The sequence below is a fragment of the Theropithecus gelada genome, chromosome 17 (genome assembly GCF_003255815.1).
Source record: "Theropithecus gelada isolate Dixy chromosome 17, Tgel_1.0, whole genome shotgun sequence".
NCBI classification, from domain to species: Eukaryota; Metazoa; Chordata; class Mammalia; order Primates; family Cercopithecidae; genus Theropithecus; species Theropithecus gelada.
In genome coordinates, this window is record NC_037685.1 from 51,062,622 (window position 1) to 51,083,941 (window position 21,320).

General features: G+C 43.3%; 1 protein-coding gene across 3 annotated transcripts in view; it reads right to left on the reverse strand.

The window, feature by feature from the left end:
• TUBGCP3 (tubulin gamma complex associated protein 3) overlaps window positions 1–21,320 on the reverse strand; it is a 96,116-nt gene that overhangs the window by 11,213 nt on the left and 63,583 nt on the right. For 2 of the 3 annotated variants that reach the window (XM_025364572.1, XM_025364571.1), the window contains exons 17-20: window positions 20,568–20,703; window positions 7,795–7,883; window positions 7,174–7,305; window positions 2,227–2,367 (exon numbers count right to left, since the gene is read on the reverse strand). In XM_025364572.1, coding sequence (XP_025220357.1) covers window positions 2,227–2,367; window positions 7,174–7,305; window positions 7,795–7,883; window positions 20,568–20,703 — 498 coding nt within the window. Of the gene's footprint in view, window positions 1–1,993; window positions 2,119–2,226; window positions 2,368–7,173; window positions 7,306–7,794; window positions 7,884–20,567; window positions 20,704–21,320 lie in introns of those variants that run through there. The other variant, XM_025364573.1, reaches the window with a different exon arrangement.

A 21,320-nucleotide genomic window follows, 5' to 3' on the forward strand; every position in this document is an offset into this window, starting at 1 on the left:
TGAACTTAAATAACTTCTCGGATACGGTTTTAGCTTTTGTGTCTCTTCCTGTATCTTTAAGGAAGTCTGAATGGAATATCCCGAATCAGCGTGGACGTGGCCTGCTCATCTGTCCCACTCACTGTGACAGCTAAGTGCCCAAGAGAACCTTCCACTCCCACATGGCCGGCAGATGCGCTATTAGCACAGGGTTAAAATCCGAAGAATTGATTTTGGTCGACTTTTAGACAGTTTAGTAATTCTCTAGAATGGAAGCTTCTCTGGGGCACACGGGCAGTTTTACAAATGGCAGTGGCCAGCATCCATTGAATGCCTACTAAACAAGCGTCATATATCATCACACACAGGTAAGTGACTCTGTGAGGTCATATTCCTTATCACCGATTTTACAGATAAGGAAACGACATCTTGGAGAGGTGAGCCACCCAAAGGCACAAAGCCAGGAAGTTGCAGAGTTAGGCAGAATCGTGAGTATGTCTGACTTTAAGTTATCCACAAGGTTGCCTGGACAAGGTCCAGGAGCTTCTGTGTGCCAACTCGACGACACTCCAGAACTACCGAAATCCGCTCTGAATAATGAGAGCCCTTAGCGATACAAATGTTTCCAAAATACACCAAAGAAATAACTTGTGCTCCCCGTGGAGGACTCTCTAAGCTACATGTGGTCCTCTAACACAGGCTTTAAGGGAAACAATACTCAACAGTAAAACTAACTGAACTGTACTGACTGAATAATGTCTTTGACGATCCCACGAGTTAGTACCGTCATATGACATTAAAAACAGACACATGCTGAGAAATGCATCGCTGGGTGGTTTTGTCCCTGTGTGAACATCACTGAGTGCCTTACACAAACCTCAGTGGTGCAGCTGCCGACACCCTGGCTATATGGCACAGCCTATGCTCCCAGGCTGCAAACCTGGGCAGCGTGTGACTATACTAAACGCTGTAGGCAACTGTAACACAATGGTAAGTATTTGTGTATCTAACATATCTAAACGTAGAAAAGGTACAGTGAAAATATGGCATTATAATTTTATGGGACCACTGTCATATATGCAGTCTGTCATTGACCAAAACCTTATGTGGCACATGACTGTATCTTGAAAAAGTAAAAGATTATACAGATCATAGAAAATAAACGAAATCCCATAAACAGCCAAACTTGCTTAATAAATCTGAAAATAACCGTTTAAGTACAGAAATTTGGTTCATGTACATATACATGTACACACACACACACATGCATGTACCTGTAAACACACATACATGCAATGCACACACACACGTATACACATACATATATACCTATACATATTATATATACACATATACTTACATTACAGGTATATAAACACACATATACAGTCTCCAACTTAAGATCGTGTGACTTAAGATTTTTTTTTACTTTAACGATGGGTTTATCGGGGTACAGGTTGAGTATCCTTTATCTGAAATGCCTGGAACCAGAAGTATTTTGAATTTCAGATTTTGCAGTATTTGTATATACACAATGAGATGTCTTGGAGAGGGGACACAAGTCTACACATGAAATTCATTCATGCTTCATACACACCTTAAAAACAAAGTAGCCTGAAGGTAAATTTATATATGTTTTATAATTTTCTGCAGGAAACAAAGTTTGCGTGCAATAAGCCATCAGAAAGCAAAGGAGTCAGGTGTGTAATTTCCCACTTGTGACGTCATGTCAGAAATGAAAAAGTTTCAGGTTTAGGAGCTTCTCACGTTTCAGATTAGGGATGCTCCATCTATATTAAATGCACTTTCAATGTAGAAGGTGCTTATTGGGACATAAGCCTGCTGTAAGTTGAGGAGCATCTGTAGATGCACACGTTTGCAAAATGCAGCATGGTGCATGATCCACAAGCTTCAAACACCAGAGCGATGCAGAGTGGAGGCGGCTGTGGAGACTCCGACAGGTGACGTCGGCATTGTGGCACTTAGTAACGAAAACAGGCAGGAGACTTGTGACTCTCATGAATGTTGCTGTTTTTATTTTGTGAAACAGGATGATGATGACAGTGAGGGTGGCCCCTCTCTCTTTACAACTGTCAGTGATTTCTCGGGACTTCAAACGCAGTATAGGCACATCTCAACCTGTCTGACAATTTTGGCAAGTAAGTTATTTGTTGGCATTAGTGATTATCGTGTGTGGCAAGGAGTTCATTATTCAAATAGATAAATTCACAAGTGTAAAGGCCATACCTCAATTTCACGCTGTTTCTTTTTCTCTTCAAACTGTAATCGTCTCTGCAATTCTTCCAGAGCAGCTCTGTATATTGCATCTTGAGCATTCTGAAGTTCAATAATTTGATCAAACACAGCTCTAAGTTGATTTAAGAGTGCCTGAAAGAGATGACAATGTTTTATGAATAGAGCCTCAACAAGCTAAGTTTCTTAAAACATTGACTCATTTAGTGAAAAGATATAAAAGATTTCAACTAAAATTCCCAGAGTGCTCATTAGCTGTTCATTCATTCCCTCGCCACACATATCCTGAGCCCTCCGGCTGAGCAGTGCTGTGCTGGGCACCAGCAAAACGAGACCGTCCTGCACCTGCACCCGTAACAAGAGCAACTGTGACTGCCCGAGTCCCACGGTGGGCCAGGAGCTCTCTGCAAATCATCTCCAGTCCTCACAAGTTTACAAAAATGAAGTTCTGCCCAAATGTCAAAGCTAGACAGCAGGTAGTAATGAGTAAAACTATTCCAAGACTTAAAAACGAATAGGAGCCAGGCGCGGTGGCTCACGCCTGTAATTCCAGCACTTTGGGAGGCTGAGGTGGGCGGATCACGAGGTCAGGAGATCGAGACCATCTTGGCTAACACGGTGAAACCCCGTCTCTACCAAAAATACAAAAAATTAGCTGGGCGTGGTGGTGGGCACCTGTAGTCCCAGCTACTCTGGAGGCTGAGGCAGGAGAATGGCATGAACCTGGGAGGCGGAGCTTGCACTGAGCCGAGATCGCGCCACTGCACTCCAGCCTGGGTGACGAGCAAGACTCCGTCTCAAAAAAAAAAAAAAAAAAAAAAGAATAGGAAAGCATCTCCATTTTTCTTTAGATATAGCAAAAGCAGGTAATCAAAAATATGAGAAAAGAAGTACTTAGTAAAATATAAAAAGCAAATTCAGCAAGGTTTTTAAAAAGTGTATCATATTTTATACCAGGAATAAAAGGATACCTTAATATGAGGAAAAAACTCCTAATGTTTTAAACAAATATCAATGTCACAGCAGGGATCTCCCGTTCATTGCTTATAACTACTGTACAGTAATCTTCAGTAAACAACTACTGTACTTCATTAATCTTTCTTGTAGTGTGGCATGGAAGGACACAATGAAATCTACAGCACAAAATCATTTACATAAATTAAAAATGTATCCACAGAAAATACCATCTATATACCCAAGGCCATACAGCAAACACATTAAAACCGATGCAAACAGCAGGGAAGAGGGTAGAGGAGGGTGGAATTGGAGTATTGGCAGGGCAGAGGATAAAATTAAACCTAAAAAAATATGAGAGGCTTTTCATGGACCACTGATGGCAGTGTGCTATGACTGAAGAGAAAGGTTAACTCTACCCTCTGCCATCTTAGGTTTGAAAAAACACACTAACAGTCTGAGGGCAGAGCGGGGATTAATTTCAATAGTGCAGAAGAAAACTGTGATAAAATTCAACACCCACTCATAATTTAAATAAAGCATCTAAGCAAACTAGGAGTAGGGCAGAACCCTCTTAGTTTGACAAAGGTCCTATCAAATGTCTTTGCAAACAAAACAGCCAATGGTGAAGCAACAAAGCATCACTTTAACGTCAGGAATAAGACTGGGATTCCCTTTGTGCTGAGAGTCAGCCTAGCTAACACTCTGAAGCGTAAAAAAGAAGCAAAGGCAGACTGTGTGGAATGAAAGAAACAAAACTGGTTTTATTTATAAAAAATATGCGCCAAGAAAATATTAGACTAGAAAACTTAGAGATCAAAGTAATAAAATCAATACCATTTCAGACCAGCCAAATTTCTCAAATGTAGCAATAATGTAACAAAAGATTTGCAGGAAGTTTATAGGAGAAAAATGACACAACTGTACTTGAGAAGCATAAAGGAAACCGAGATAACAGGAGAGGTTCCAAGCCTGTGGTTGGGAAGACACAATACAGTCGATTTGGGGAGAAACTAAGAAGTTGAGTTAACTCTATTTTTAACACAACTTTACAGTTAATGAAGATATTTGCAAAGCCACTTCTCACCACCCATTGTCTAATGGACTAATACTATTCTGCAAAAATATTTTCCGTTATGAAAGGCTGGCGATGCTTTGGTTCAAAATTCATTTGTAAGTCACAGCAGCACCATTCAGAGCTGAACTAACGTCTGATCTCAAGCGAGACAAAGCTGAAATGAGTATTTGCTGACTGGGTTTTGGAACAAACGGAAGCAGGAGAACTTGGTATTGGGCAGTGAACAACCCATGCTCTCTTTCACTCACTACAACGCCCTTATGCAAAATCAGGTCTCCAAAGTACATGGCAACAAAAACAATGTGGACTGATTTGGCAAATGACAGAATGATGTGATCAAGGGATGCTGTTCCTAACATAAAACCACCACATGATTAATGCGGTAAACACATCTTCCATCTTACACGTTCTCATCTTAGAAGCTGTTCTGTCCTTTTGACAGGATCTTAAACAAGCAACTTAAAAGAGACGGATTAATCTGTTGTTTTTAGTAAAGATTTCTCTGATTTGTTTCTTTATGTAGTCTAATAAAGAATAATTTATTATCTTTGGAAGAGTTAATCTATCGACAAGGTGACCCACTGACATCGACTTCAAGCTCAGGCTGCCAGGCAGGGCTTTGCTGGCAATCTGTCTGCATAGGGCACCTGCAGGAGGCCATTCTTTGGCAACCTCAGTGGTACCAATTCACAATTTCTCTCAACAATGCACAAACAAAAACCACAAAAACAGGCACAGAGTCCAGCTTCAAAATTACACATATCAGAACCGTCTTGGTTTTCTTAGTGAGTGACATAATAAAAATGTTCTACTTAAAATTACTTATGTCAATAATGGATTGTTTTAATCTGCTTTACATACTGGGTTTCTTTTTATTAAAAAAAAAAAAAAAAAAAAACCTCATTTTAAACAAATCATCAAATTAGGAGTAAAGCCATCAGCAAAGGCAAGTTCAGAAACGATCATGAAGCCTCTGGCATGACTCCTTCAACGACGTCAGGTGGGCGCAACGCACACACGAACACCCCACTTCCCACTTTCACAAGAGCACTGTGCTACAAATGGGACGATTTTCCTCCCCCAGATAGGGTTCTTATCAGTGGAAACTGTCGAGGGGCAAAAGCTATGACAATTTATCTTATACAGAATGTTCATACCTGTAGGCGGGCTAAATCTCCTACATTATCTGTCAGCTGTGTGGAGTGTTACTTATTTGCCACAATTGGACTGATACCAGTACGGGTCTAGTCCTCAGTAGTTCAAACGTTTTCTGAAATGCATGAAATCTAGTGACTGTAAACACCTCTGTAAAACACACACCCAGGCACAAAATAGCAACTAACACCTATCTGCCAGTCACTATGGTCAACATTATACTTGAATTATATAATTCTTACAAATCTATTGAAGAGACTAGGATCACGCCCTTTAAAACAGAACGCTGGAGTCAAAAGCTATGAAGTGAAACTCAACCCTCGGTCTACCTGGCTACAGAGCCCGTGTCTGTCTTGCCATGCAACTGCACTGTGAGACAGGCCATGCTGGCCAATGGCACACGAGTCTAGGAACACAGAGCTGTTACACTGATGACCTAAACGTGTGCGGACGATGCTCATCAGCATCTACTGAATACAGAGAGGCAACGGCTGGCAGTCACCATGAAACCTTCTGTGGTTTTAGTCCAATAACAACACCATGGTTAGTAACAGAGGTTTCAAGGGCCTCAAACCTCAAGATGTATATTTCTTTAATTATTAATTATCCTCGAAGTATTTTAAATTATTTTTCTGACATAATTTCCACATATTTATAAAAACATGTAAAACATTCCATATAGAAGCAGCTTTGATCTCAACCACTTTTTGACATGATAGTTCTTTAATAATGAAATTCATGGCTGGTTAACCTACATATACTAAAATTTAGATGAAGTAACGGCCCTGAAGTGGTGTGCTTTCCGCTGACAGGCCCCGAGGAGAGTGCAGGCCCAGCTGGAGGCAGCCTCCGCCAGCCGGAAACGTCTGTGAAGTCACGGAGTTCATGTCCAAAATGCATTTGATATTTGCCCCCTACTTCACAATATATTTGCTTCAAGTGAAAGCAATGTGGTTCCTTCTTGCCCCAGACCTCAGGATAAAAGCAGAACTCTAGAAGATTTGCCACATGGAACGTGCAACTTTCAGAACATGGACCCTAAAGGAAAAGAATGTTTGCAAAAACTGTCATACATGTTACCATGTGTTTCGTTTCCTTTTTTTTTTTTTTTTTTGAGACAGAGTCTCACTCTATTGCCCAGGCTGCAGTGCAATGGCGTGATCTCAGCTCACTGCAACCTCTGCCTCCCAGGTTCAAGTGATTCTCCTCTCTTAGCCTCCCAAGTAGCTGGGATTACAGGCACACACCACCACTCCCGGCTAGTGTTTTCGTATTTTTAATAGAGACAGGGTTTCACCATGTTGGCCAGGCTGGTCTCGAACTTCTGACCTCAGGTGATCCACCCGCCTCGGCCTCCCAAAGTGCTGGGATGACAAGCGTGAGCCACCGTGCCTGGCCTGTTTTGTTCTTATATTGTGTTGCTTATTTTGTTCAGATATTAACCTCAAAACTCACGGTTTTCTCTTTTGAATACCACAATAGGATATCATTATATCTAGAAAATGAAAAGGCATTATTATTTTCTACCGTTTTTATATCTAGTTTAGAGTATATTCTTGTTTCAGCACTACTGCACTACTGTTCCAGTTCTGTTCAGAAACTGTATCTTCAACATTAAACTTGTAATAAAATTACGTGAATTATTACCAAAGTGGCTGCATCAGGGGATTTCTAAGATTCCCTCACTTGACAAGAACCCAAGAAAAGAAGATTATTCTTTTGGTTTCTTGTTTCTAAGCAGGTCGGCGTCTTACCCTGGAGTCACCGTCCAGCAGGCAGCGGGAGATGATGGTGTCTAAGAACACCTCGTGGGCAGCAATGATGTGATCCAAATCCTGGGCCTGTTGGACTTTGTTCCAAAGCTCATCCCAAGAACATTCCAGCACCTGGGAAACAACAATTTAAAGATGCTAGATAAGCTCATGTTCTTCCTAGTGTAGCATCACTCATAAAATACATATCACGTATGGGAGGCCGAGGCAGGCGGATCACCTGAGATCAGGAGTTCGAAACCAGCCTGGCCAACGTGGCGAAACCCTGTCTCTACTAAAAATACAAAAATCAGCTGGGAGTGATGGTAGGTGCCTGTAATCCCAGCTACTCAGGAGTCTGAGGCTAGAGAATCGCTTGAACCCAGGAGGTGGAGGTTGCAGTGAGCTGAGATCATGCCATTGCACTCCAGCCTAGGCAATAGCAAGACTCCATCTCAAAAAAAAAAAGAAAAAAAATATATATATACACACACATAAACACACAGACACATACATATACCCACATATATATATATACTATGTAAAACATATATATATACCACATATACATATACCAAGACATGACTTATTGAAACTAAAATCAACACAGTGACTGAAGTGTACCTCAAATGTGATGTAATACTGCATCTGATGAATGAAATGGACCATCTCAGAGGCCAAAACATGACACTGGTGCAGCACCCCAGAGAACTCTGCAAGGGAAGAGCTGACGTCAGAGGTGCACTGCAGGTACACTTACCGACAACGTGCTGTTCTCCCTTACCCACCTGCAAGCTATCTGAAAACAAAAAATCAGTCATTTAAATTCTTGACCCCTTAACAGGAAAAAACCTCTCCATAACCAATTTCTGAACATTTCAAACTAAACGAGAATTGAGCTATCTAACCAAGTAGTACTATACTACTTTACCTAATAGGAGCCTAATAAGGAATACATGAAACAAAATATAATTGTATTTAAAAATTAAATACAAAACATTTATTTTATAATAATGCAGTGCACTGAATAAACAGAAGCTCTGCTTCATGCCTTTACAATTAGTCTGCCTGCTGTGCGTGAAACATTTACTATTCCCTTGCTCTTTGGAGATAAAGGTGACATTTCTTTAAGGAACCGACTGTGGCCTTACCGCCTGTGAGAAAGAGGAGCCTCGAGGGAGGTCAGGGACGAGCTCAGACTCTCCTTTTATCCTTTAGGAGATCACACAACCATCACCAGGCTGGAAGGTCACCACAGAGCACAGTTCTCTGCTCGTACTTTTAATTTTTTGTTCAAAGACTATGGCAGCATATTGTTACACTAATGTATGTGATGGCTCAAATCAGAGCTAGGCCCATCAGTGAGGTGATTACAAATCAGAGCTAGGCCCATCAGTGAGGTGATTACAAAAAGGCTTTGTAGCACAGGTCAGCTTGGACATGTTTTGTTACTGCTTCAAATGCCCTCAATGAGTTACCTCGATAACGAGATCGAGACTTGCTACTCATGCAGTTATGTGAGACGTCAGTCTTGCCTCTTCTCAAGAGAGGAAAGAAGTAGTGGGACTTAAGCCTCTTTATAGAGGTGTGTAAAAATAACAATGGCAATGCAAACTTTTTAAAAACACTCTTTCTGTAAGTTGAAGATTAACTGACACCTTGCAGTTTTGCTGTCTTGGTTTAACACTTGACAGCCCAGTTAGTAGAGAAAAGTGGGAGAGGAGGAGACAGAATTCTAAGCCTTATAAAAATGTAAATCCTTAAACAGATGATCAACTTATACAAGCATGAAATATGTATGTGAATTGCATGAACGCTGTCCGAAAGCACAGATTCCACTAACAGGCAGCATCACCACCTGACCCTGGTGCCCGGTCTCCAGGGACGCGCCGTGCACTGGGGAGAGGAGGAGGGCACACTGCAGAGGAGGACACCCCTCACCTCCCTGGTGCCTGGGCCTCGAGACGGGGCTAGAATTCTCGAACACAGAGGGCTCAGGTGAGGGAGAACCAGAGAGGTGTAAAGCAGACATTAATATACATTATATACCAGCACCTACCTAAATGAAATAGATGGCAGCCAGTAAGAAAGATGTTTAAAAAAATAAATTTCAAAAGACAAAAAAAGAACTTGCTTTCAAAGAGGCAGAAGAATTTTTAGTTAGGGATCATTGATGGCAGACTCAGACAATGCACCTTTCAGAAGGAGCAAATTCATTTTTTAAAGAGAGGGATGACACACTGTCCCTCAGGCAATGAACAGGCGGGAGGTGGCAACCCAACCAACCAGGAGCTCCAAAGGGCCCTCGTCCATATCCATGTGCCACCCAGCGCCTCACAAGGGAACACACACACTCAAGGGCTCAAGTGCCTCCCCTGCCAATGGCTATGACTGATGTACCAGAGGCATATCCAAGATTTACTTACGAAGTTTACAACTCTGCAAAGAATCCTCACCGCTCCTTACATGGCCCCACAGACAATTAAACATAGTGAACTATAGTGTCCACAGCCATGAGATGCACTTTCAGCTCTAACACCCTCAAAAGAGACCCAGCTGCCCTCAGACCTATGACATCTGCCCAGCATCTGTACTCACGAGGCTTCCTGCAAACCTGTGACATCTGCCCAGCATCTGTACTCACGAGGCTTCCTGCAAACCTGTGACATCTGCCCAGCATCTGTACTCACAGGGCTCCTGCAGACCCGGGATATCTGCCGGGCATCTGTACTCACGAGGTTCCTGCAGCACAGTGTGCACTCCACATACCCCAAGTATCCTTCTTGCCATTAGGAATCTACAACCCACAGATATGGTCAATGTGTATCCGAAGAAAGGGTTCAGCTTTGAGGTTCATCTGAAATCCTAGAATTGTAAGTGTACTTTTCCCTACTAAAACTATAAATAGAGTCTAAGATTTCTAATCGAATAATACTCAAAACCCCTTGAACTACAATTACTTTTCAATGTAAAGGGGTATAATAAAGTGTTGTTTTAAGTGATGTTCAGCCATGTTATGGTTTCAGTAAGATTCTAAGGAAAACACCACTTGCACTGAATTTTAGGTTTTAACGCAGAGCTCAAATGAGAGGACTGTGTCTTCTCCCACTGAAGTCACTGGACTATAACGGAAAATCTACAGCCAGTCTTCCCTGGAGAACGGTGAGTATTTAAAACATTCTACAGGTGCACAGAGCGTACATAGATTTGTCCTCAAGATATTTCTCGGATGTGATCCGATTTCTCTCCAGTGCAGCAAAGTTATACGAAATAGTTTAGAAACCACTTGTGGAAGGTTTTTGTATTTTTATGTTAATATCATCACAGAACTGGTGGATCTTTTCATTGGGAAACAAAGTCACGAATTCTACAAGTCACAAGCCACGACTCGCAGGTCTCACCCTGACATCGATGTCTCCATCGACCCCTCCCAGGTACACGCTCAGTGTGACCTGAAAATTTAGCTGTGCACCTGTGCACAGTGAGTACAATCTGTTTTATTTTCTACCTTTTCAAGCAACTATCCAGGTTATACTTATCCATCCTGACCTCTTTCAGAGAAGGTTTAAGCCGACTGACAAAACTGTAGATTTCATCGAAAAATGAAAGGTGAAACTTCACCTAAAAGTTTACCTTCACCTAAAAATGCGAAGCCGGCTACTATCAGCACTTTCTCTGAGGGACTCTAGATTTGTTACAGAAGCATAAAAATTTTTTGTGGCTATTCTCCATTTTCTAGCCCCTGCTGGGTGCTCCGCGCGTGACAGAAGCAGCTCAGTCCCATGAATGCTCAGGGCTATGCTGCTCTGCTCCGCCTGCATTTCTGAGGCTTCCTCCAGAGTTCTTTTCAGGGTCAGTCAAGTCAGCAGCATCTGAGTAACATGCCGGTTTTTCGTGGCACGAATATGCTTTTGCTAACATCTTCTACGTTTCACTGTTGCTCTATTAAGAAACCAGAAATTTTTTCTCTGGCTTCAAATCAATCTGAAAGTAGATACACAGTGATTAGTGATTAAATCACTAATTCTGTTTCAGAATCTCTGATTTTCTTGAGTGTACAATTTCTCTGATTAATGTTCTAGATTCTTTAATGTCACACTGGGAAATAAAAATGCTACTGAATGGCCATAAAACAGAACAAACACATCTACCAAACAACACTGTCATGCAATGCTCAGTGCCACCTAAACTCCTGACATCCCACCCCAGCCCACAGCCCATCCCAGTGCTGCCTGGGGCCTTCCCCTTCTCTCCCTCACTCCCAGCCTCACCATCCCGCAGCCCTGGCTCCACCAGGTTTGCACTGCTTCGCTGTCTTGGCCTCAGCTCTGCCTGCATCCCTCGTGCCCCCAGTCACTCCAAGCCCGCCTCTCCCTCCTAGCATGCTAACCTCTCCCTCCTTAAAGGCTAACCCGAACCCCTTACTCTGAATCCATCTGTTCCTCCTCTGTGATTTTCAGCCTCCACTTCCTTCTCCATGTGGGCATTTTAAACAGCCTCCCAACAAACAAAGCGTCTAACTTCGTTAGAAGTTTTGACTTTGATTTTGCCCAACTCTTCCATAGTATATCTTTAAATTTTCAGATGCTATATGGCAGCTCCGAAGGGGTCTGTTAGTTGAAAAGATATCGTGCACCACGACAGACAGGTCTACGGCCCCCGCCCCAACCCCATCTTCCTCCTAGCCATGCCATCCTGTGAGACTGCAGTTCCCACTCACTGATGTCCCTTCCGCATTCCACTCCACAACTTCAAGTATATCCAGGCTGATGACATCTAAAACATTTACCTCTAGATCTATCTTAAGTTTAAGACCAGTCTAATTAATGGCCTCACAAGGTATCCTAAAAAATACCTCAAATTAGCGTATTTGAATGGAATCATTATCCCCCTCAAAGCAGCTCTTCCTCCAGTGCTCCCTGGGTGGTAAAAGATGCCACCACCCACCAGGTCCTCAAGTCAGAGACCCAGGTGCCACTGAGACTCCAACCACCTCCTGGCCTCCGTACACGCATCACCTGGTCCTGCTGGCGCCACAGGCCAAGTCACCCTCAAATCCATTCCCTTCCCTCCAGCCCCGCGGCTGCTGTAACCATAAAGGCCAACGTCACTGCACATGGATTATTACAACTGGCTGCCCTGCTAATCGCCACGGTCGCGCCCCAGGTTCATTATTCTCAGTAACCTGAATCCAGACCTTCAGGACGTGCTCCCGGTTGGGCTCCCCGGCCCCATGTTGGCAGCACAGTTCCCCTCCCCAGCTTTGCCGAACATGCTGCTCTCCTCCCCACTGACCCGAAGAGCTCATCCTCACCTGTCAGGGCCAGACTGGACACCATCACCTCTGGAGCCTTCGGGAACCACCCCCACGTCTGTCAGGTGGCTCATTTAAACATTCCCATGCCATTTGGATTTTCCCGTATTGACTGACTGTAAGTTCCTGTGTAAATGTCTGCTCTGCCCTAACAGGTCATGAGCTGCTTAGCCACAGGGAGCTGGTTTGTCACACCGTTACTGGGAACCAGCAACAGAGAGCACTAAGTGGGCCCTCAATGATGATTTCCTGAAAAAAATGCGTGATTTGGACACTCAACGTCAGAGCAGGCAGTCTGCATTCCTTCAGATCTTGAGTACTCAAACTCACACCTTTCAAAAGGTTTCTATAAGCAAGGTCAATTTAGCAACAATGTGAATATAGGTGTTCTTTCCTTTTACAGTCTTAAAGTACCACCAGTGAATATAGTTCTCCTTCTAGAAAAATCGCCTTTTACTGTGTCTACAATGAGTACAGCGGACAGCATCTCCAATGGTCTTCTTTTAAGACAAAGCCCCGCGACAGTGAGAGACATCCGGTTGCTGCTGTGAGGATGCTGCTACTGAAAAGAAACCTGGTGAAATCATCCACATGACAGAAGTCTGAAATCCCTACAATACCATAATTATTTTTATTTCCCAAATAAGAGATTAAACACTATAGAAAGTAGTATTTCTGAACTTCTACTTGCTCTAAGGCTGTAATGACTATGAACTCAATTCACAAGGCACAACTAGTCCGTTAGTTCCTAAAAAATTCCATTTACACCTGCCAACACGCCTAGGATCTCTTTACCTAGCACTCTGAATATATATTTTAGGAACGTGTTTTAAATGTGTTTTTATGGTTGACCCACAAGTAACTATATAAGAATCCCAAAAGCAAAGCAACATTGGCAATAAGGTCCAGTGAATACAGGAGGCACACCTCCTGCAGGGCCGACGCCACACTGGACCGCCGACACACAAAATTGGGTGGCCACTATCTCCTCCCGCTTGGGCAGCAGCTAAGCAACAGGCTCTTCTGTAGTTCTCCACTGACCCCTAAAGGCTGTCAAAAGAACTTCAAGTTTGACTCAAACACTGGCTCTTAAGGACTTGTTCAGGCAGGCACCTTCCACCAGGACTCCCTCACATCCGGAGATGCCCCTAGAGATAGCACCGAGTAGTGCTAAACATTATATTTGGTTTCTTTAGAAAATGCCTTAAAACAATTAGTTCACAATTTCAAAATAACCTCAACCCATATTTATAGTGATGCTACTGTATTTAAAAGTGACCTTATCAAAGTACCCATCTGATTTATTTTTCTCAAGACTAAGGATCCAAATGACATTTGTTAAGAACTAGGATTGTTTTCAAAGTCTCTAACCACCTGTAAAGTAACCACGGCAATGGTGAACTTGGGGGCACCCACCACAGGCGGGTGCTGCTCCAAGTACTTTCACTCAGACTTAATCCTGACAACACTACGAAGTAAGTGCCATCAACACCCCATCCCCCAGATGAGGAAACTGAGGCAGAAGACCAAGAAAACAGCTGAGACCATACAATCTCAGAGACAGGTGGTGGGGTGGGGACGCCCCCGGGCAATGTAGCTCTAGCACCTACAGCTCAGCTTAAAGTTTCTATCAGTTGGAGCCAGGCACAGAGAATTTTTTTTATCTGTATTTGTATGTTTCACTGAGGATCCAAAAGACTTTTGTTATCTTTTGGATCCTTAGTGAAACACAGGAATGATGAGTGAAACATACAACGAACACAGCAAGCACATATCCTGCAGGGCCGAGGCCACACTGGACGGTTGATACACACTAAGGATATAAAACACAGGATACAAAAACACAGATAGATACACACAGAAATTTTTGAAGAGAAAAATTTCAACTCACCTTTTATCATTCACTGAGTCTAAGACACTGTCATTTGTAAGACGAATCATTACTATATGAATCATCAAGAAAGTAAACCAGTTGCCAATCACACTGACAGACACTCTGACCACAGTCCTGTGCGGGAAACACCCTCTGAACCCACTGCGCAGATGGGCCCCTCACGGGACACTGCTGGCCCGCGGGCACCTGCCTTTCCTGGTAAGACAAAATCCGCGGTGCTGCTTTACATGGAAAGGTGGCATTTTGGTTCTTCTCTCAATAATAATTATGTGCTTCATGGATTTCAAATTTATGCTCCACTGCTATTTCTACACTTTTCTGCAAACACAGTAACTTTTCATTTCAAAACAGAGCCAGGGTGGAGCCAGGGTGTAATCTTTTTGAAGGCAACGAACCGCAGCTGTGGCCAGTACCAAAGGCTATGCTGCCGGAGCACAGAGCCCAGCTCCGGGCACCAAGAGGAGCTGGGGCCAGGTTTACACAGCTGCAGGCAACAGGAGCCCTGCAGCTCAACAGACTTTAAGACACATTGAGAACATGAAAACAATGTGTATCTTAGAAGTAATAAAATATGTTTGAAAGGAAAACCAAAACAAAATGTAGTATGAGCTGTTAAACCTTGATTTATCTTATTTTTCAATATATTGGGCCCAAACCAAATGTGGGCCAGTCCAACCTTTTCAGATTCTGGGTCTCAGGCTGCTCTCCAATATACACTAGGAAGGTTTGACTGTGGTATCTCCAAAGTGCCTTCTACTTGAAAGCTTCCTAATTGTAAGGGACCTGCTGGTTTAGATGTGGCCCCACCAAGCTATTTCCATGGCCAGACCCTGCTCTTCGACACCTATCCCACAAAGCCTCATTTAGACACTCACTTTCTCGACAGCACATTTCATTCAGTGGGATTAGAAAAGATAAAGGAAAACCTGTAACTTGCTATCATTATATTTTAGACAAGAAATAATTTAGTGTCTAGCGCACAAGCTCTAATTTTAAAATGTAGTAGTATTTACATCTCATTTTAAGCGAGTGGAGTTCCATTATCTTCAACAGTGACTGAGCACAGTAGCTCACACCCATAACCCCAGAACTTTGGGAGGCCAAGGCCAGCGGATCACTTGAGGCCAGGAGTTCGAGGCCAGCCTGGCCAACATAGTGAAACCCCATCTCTACTACAAATATTAACACAAAAAATTAGCTGGGCATGGTGCACACGCCTATAATCCCAGCTACTCAGGAGGCTGAGGCATGAGAATCGCTTGATCCTGGGAGGCGGAGTTTGCAGTGAGCTGAGATCACACCACTGTACTCCAGCCTGGGCGACAGAGCAAGATTCTGTCTCAAAAAAAAAAAAAAAAACCTCAGGCACAGTGGCTCACACCTATAATTCCAGCACTGGGGGAGGCCAAGGTGGGCAGATCACCTTAGGCCAGGAGCTTGAGGCCAGCCTGGCCAACACGGTGAAACCCCATCTCTACTAAGACTACAAAAAACTTAGCCAGACGATGTGGCAGGCACCTGTAATTCTAGCTACTCAGGAGGCTGAGGCAGGAGAGCAGCTTGAATCTGGGAAGTGGAGGTTGCAGTGAGCCAAAATCACACCACTGCACTCCAGCCTGGGCGACAGAGCGAGATTCCATCTCAAAAAAAAAAAGGTAAACGTAAATCTCCACTAACCACTGTTCCCTGAGAACTTCAGGGACCATTTCAAAGAATTAATATTCTCTTAAGAGCCCTCTAACAACTCACTGTCTAAACATTAATTTTTGTCTCAGATGAGTAAGTTAATGTCTTAAAAACGAGAGGAAAACTAAGAAAGTATTATTTCTGAATCAGACTTCTATTGGAACCTAACTACGTAAATTTCATCTTGATTCTTCATGAAAGATGAACGCATCCTTGTTTTCCCTCAAGAACGTAAGAGATCGATTTTATTTCTAATAAAGACCAAAAGCAAATTATTTCAATGCCACTGTTTTGAAAGGGGAAAGGGAGGGAAGCTGAAAGAGAAAGAAAAAGCCTCCATTCGTTCCCTCCCCACCCCACACAGAGGCTGAGAAAGAATACAGGCTCAGTTACCTGTACTGGTCTACTTCATTTTGTGAAATGTTATCTGAAACATGAATTTAGTTTCCAGTAGTAGAAATATTTTTTAGATTAATTGAATCTAACAAACCATTTTAGTATTAGCCACTGTGTTTTGTCCAGCTGACTGGCAAATACATAAAAAACTGCTACCATCCAGGATTGGTAAAGGCAGGAAGAGCAGACAATCTTACATGAGGAATGGGTGTGACCTTCCTGGTAGACCATGATCAAAAACTCTTGTCCCCAGCAAAGCACTTTCACATGTAACTACTTACTGCACATGATGGATGGAACAAGTTACTACTTAGATGAATATTGTTAAAACACTAGGGTGATAACTGTTGACACTTTAAGACTAAGCCGTCCTTTGCACACCATACCCGTACGAGGCCCCGTGGCAGCTGTTGATGGGAGCTCTCTACAGGGTCCATGTGTAATCTGCTTCAGATTTATAATTAGCAGGACATTTCTAACGGGCTGGATTAGCAAGATCAGCTAGCTGATTTCTGCTCATGAAGTTGCTTGGCCATGAACTACTTTAAAATACTTCTTTATTAAAGGTAAGAACACAGACACCCCAACAGAAACACAGGTAAAACAATTCCCGAAAAAGGGAACATGGTAGTCCCCCATACAGTTTCTCTTTATGCTGTTTGTCACCTGCTGTCAACAGCAGTCCAAAAATAGTACATGGAAAATCCCAGAAATAAACAATTCATAAGTTTTCAATTGAGCACTGTTCTCAGTAGTGATGAAATCTCACACCATCCTGCTCCATCCTAGCCAGGAAGTTAATCAACCCTTTGTCCAACAAATTCACGGCGTATACACTACTGCCCCCCTAGTCACTCAGTAGCTGTCTCATTTATCAGGTCAATAGATCACGAGAAAAAAAGGTGAGTATAGTACAGTGAGATCTTTTGAGAGAGACATAACACCCACATAACGTTTATTATAGTATGATGTTAAAATAATTCTATTTTGTCATTAGTTATTGCTGTTAATCACTTAATGTGGCTAACATATAAGTTAAACTTTATCATAGGTAAGTACATATGGGGAAAAGCAGTATATGTAAGGTTTGATACTATCTGAGGTTTCAGGCATCCATGGGGTGGGGGGGAGGGGCTTAGAATATATCCCCTGTAGATAAAGGGAATACTACATAATACAGCAAAACGAAGAAAAAAGAGGCCGGGCCTGGTGGCTCATGCCTGTAATTCCAGCACTCTGGAAGGCCAAGGTGGGAGGATCACTTGAGCACAGGAATTTGAGGCTAGCCTGGGCAAAAATGGGGACCCCGTCTTAAAAATAAAAGTGTTTACCTTCATCAATCATTTTTAAAGCGTAACATTTAAAAAGCATAAAAGTTGAAATGAACTTCCATTTTCACCTATGAACTGACAATTTATTTGAATTAATAGCCAGTGTCAGCAAAAACAGTGATATAGACAACTTTCAACAACACAATCTGGGCTTACTGAGATGTGAACTAAATTGGTGCACATTTCCCAAAAAGTGATCTGATAATATCAATACAGTTAAAATATGAATACTTAGTAAGTAAAAAGTCAAACTAAAATTCAAACTGCTAAACAAGCAGTTCCACTTCTATCTATTCTCAAGAAATATTCAGAGAGGCACATCAAGATGCATTTATAAAAAACATGCATGGCATTATTTATATTAGCAAAAAATTGGAGGAAAAAACATGTCCAAAGAGAAATGATGAAATGATATGTACATGAGCTAATATCGTGCTATTAAAAATGGTTCAGAAAAAGTTTCAATAGCGAGGGGGAAGGCTCAGCAAAAGAAGCTGGAGTTAAACTGTGTGAAGCAGGATCCTAGCGATATAAATAAATTTCATAAATAATAAAATATACATTTTCCCATACATAGAAAACTGATCAAAAAATTTATTAGTTATCTCCAACTAGAAAACAAAACTCATTATTGATATTCAATACAATAAGAGAAGAGCAAATTGATACAGACGTTGCTAAACTGATAATCAGATCAGAAAACTGTAGCGCGACCAGCCCATATTTCAAGTTGGTATGGAGCTCAGCCTTCGCAGAGGCTTATTTTGACACGTGACATTGACAGCATCAGTTTGGCCTTGAATTGGTCTAAACTCACTATAAGACGCTGCCTCGTGAAGGGGGCAGCCAGGAACTGATCTACTCAGTGGTATTCATAAGAAGACAGAGGGAAGGAAAAGTGTAGGCAAGTAAGTACATACCCAGTTAAAACAACTCTGAGCGAGGGATCCCGCAACAGTGGCGAGAAGGACGGTGTGAAACCGTGGAGAAAGGAGACCCGAAGAGCCCCAGGCGTGCATGTAGTCCTCTCAGCACAGCCCTCCTCCCATCTCCCCGCCTGCCCGTGGCAGCACATTCACAAGAAGGGCACCCAGCCCGCAGTCATCACTGCCTTTAAAAGAAAATCTCCCCTTTGCTTCCCTCTCAGCTAATTCGGAGGATTCCTACCATTCATTCCCCACTACAGTCAAGTATCAACACCCAGTAAAAACCGACAATTCTACATGTCAGTGTTGGCTCAGACAGGGAACTCCCTGCCCCACAGCCTTCGGCGGGGTCACTATTCTGGATCTCTGCTAGCTGCTCAGGGACCAGCCTCTGAGCTGGTAAAGAAGCAGAGATCATGAACTGCTTTCTCCCAACAACTGCTCTCTTTTTATTCCTAATAATTACTTTTCACCAAAGGATTAAAGGCATGTACCATTTGGTTCTTCTTTAGAGACGTACCTACTGAAATACTTTCTCAAGGGTTCTGACCAAATCAATTTTATATAAAGACTTCAAAATTACTTGTAATTTAAGTCATTCAATGTTCATAACATTAAAATAATCTTGGCTATCTGATACCTAAGAATTTTTACTACAGTTTTAGATTGTTTTAAATAATATATTCCCATGTTCTGGTTTATGGACAAAACAAAACATCAAAGAAATTCTCAAAAACAATTTAGTTAAAACACTGTGTGAATTTTAAATGAGTCAGTGATGTATTAAACTGCTTTCCCTAAAAATAGGCAATTTTTTAAAAGTATATATGTGAATATTAGAATAAAAAATAAATGTGATTTTTTTTTTTTTTTTTTTTGAGACGGAGTCTTGCTCTGTCGCCCAGGCTGGAGTGCAGTGGCTGGATCTCGGCTCATTGCAAGCTCTGCCTCCCGGGTTTATGCCATTCTCCTGCCTCAGCCTCCCGAGTAGCTGGGACTACAGGCGCCTGCCACCTCGCCTGGCTAGTCTTTTTTGTATTTTTCAGTAGAGACGGGGTTTCACCGTGTTAGCCAGGATGGTCTCGATCTCCTGACCTCGTGATCCGCCTGTCTCGGCCTCCCAAAGTGCTGGGATTACAGGCTTGAGCCACCGCGCCTGGCCTATAAATGTGATTTTAAAAGAAAGTTCGCCATCTGGAAAAAATACATAGCTAACACCGTGAGTCTACCTTAACTTCCGCGGAGCTGCTGGAAACCGCACCCCGTGGGGGCTGGACGCTGCTGGGAGTGTGTGCGGACCGTGACCGCACTGAGGACTCACCTGGCATGTTTCTGGCGCTGCTGGGAGTGTGTGCGGACCGTGACCGCACTGAGGGCTCACCTGGCATGTTTCTGACGCTGCTGGGAGTGTGTGCGGACCCCTGACCGTGGGGGCTGGACGCTGCTGGGAGTGTGTGCGGACCCTGCCGCACTGAGGGCTCACCTGGCATGTTTCTGGCGCTGCTAGGAGTGTGTGCGGACCCCTGACCGTGGGGGCTGGACGCTGCTGGGAGTGTGTGCGGACCGTGCCGCACTGAGGGCTCACCTGGCATGTTTCTGACGCTGCTGGGAGTGTGTGCGGACCCTGGCCGCACTGAGGGCTCACCTGGCATGTTTCTGACGCTGCTGGGAGTGTATGCGGACCCTGGCTGCACTGAGGGCTCACCTGGCATGTTTCTGACGCTACTAGGAGTGTGTGCGGACCCCTGACCGTGGGGGCTGGACGCTGCTGGGAGTGTGTGTGGACCCCTGACCGTGGGGGCTGGACGCTGCTGGGAGTGTGTGCGGACCCTGCCGCACTGAGGGCTCACCTGGCATGTTTCTCAGCAGCTTTGCGTTGCACATGTGTCCCTTCCGTATGTCGGTGAGAATGTATTCCATCCGCTTCGCCCTCCAGAGGAAGTTAAATACTCGTAGGTAGTGGCTCATACATTCTCGAGTAAACACCTGGGATAAGAGCAGAGGACGAGTTTATAGTATCCCCACATAAGAATCCTCTCAGTACAGGTCTCAATCTTTTTTTTTCAAAAGGTACATTTTAGCAAACTATCATAATGTAACAACCACACTGATGACTTCCATGCTAGGCAGCATGCTAAGCAAACTCACAGGAACAGAAAGCAGGGAAACAGAGGCCTAACGTTACACAACTTGCAAACAGTTTATCAGGATTTTCAATCCATTTTAGACTAGTCTAAGCCTAATCTAAAATGTGGACTCTTCACTACAACTCCCCCCAACCCGCCTGAGGGATCCGTGAGGCAGGGGTGCACTTTCTTCTGTAACAGTAGCTCCTAAGGGTGGTGAATCTCATGGAAGGTAGGCCTAGAAGAATCTCCAGTCTGAAAAGAATCCTTCAGGTTATATTCACTGATTTACTTTTATTTTGGGTTTTTGTGGGGGTTTTTTTGAGATAAGAGTCTCACTCTATCACCCAGGCTGGAGTGCAATGGTGAGAGCTTGGCTCACTGCAACCTCGGCCTCCTGGGTTCAAGGGATTCTCATGCCTCAGCCTCCCGAGTAGCCAGAATTACAGGTGTGTGCCACCATGCCCAGCTAATTTT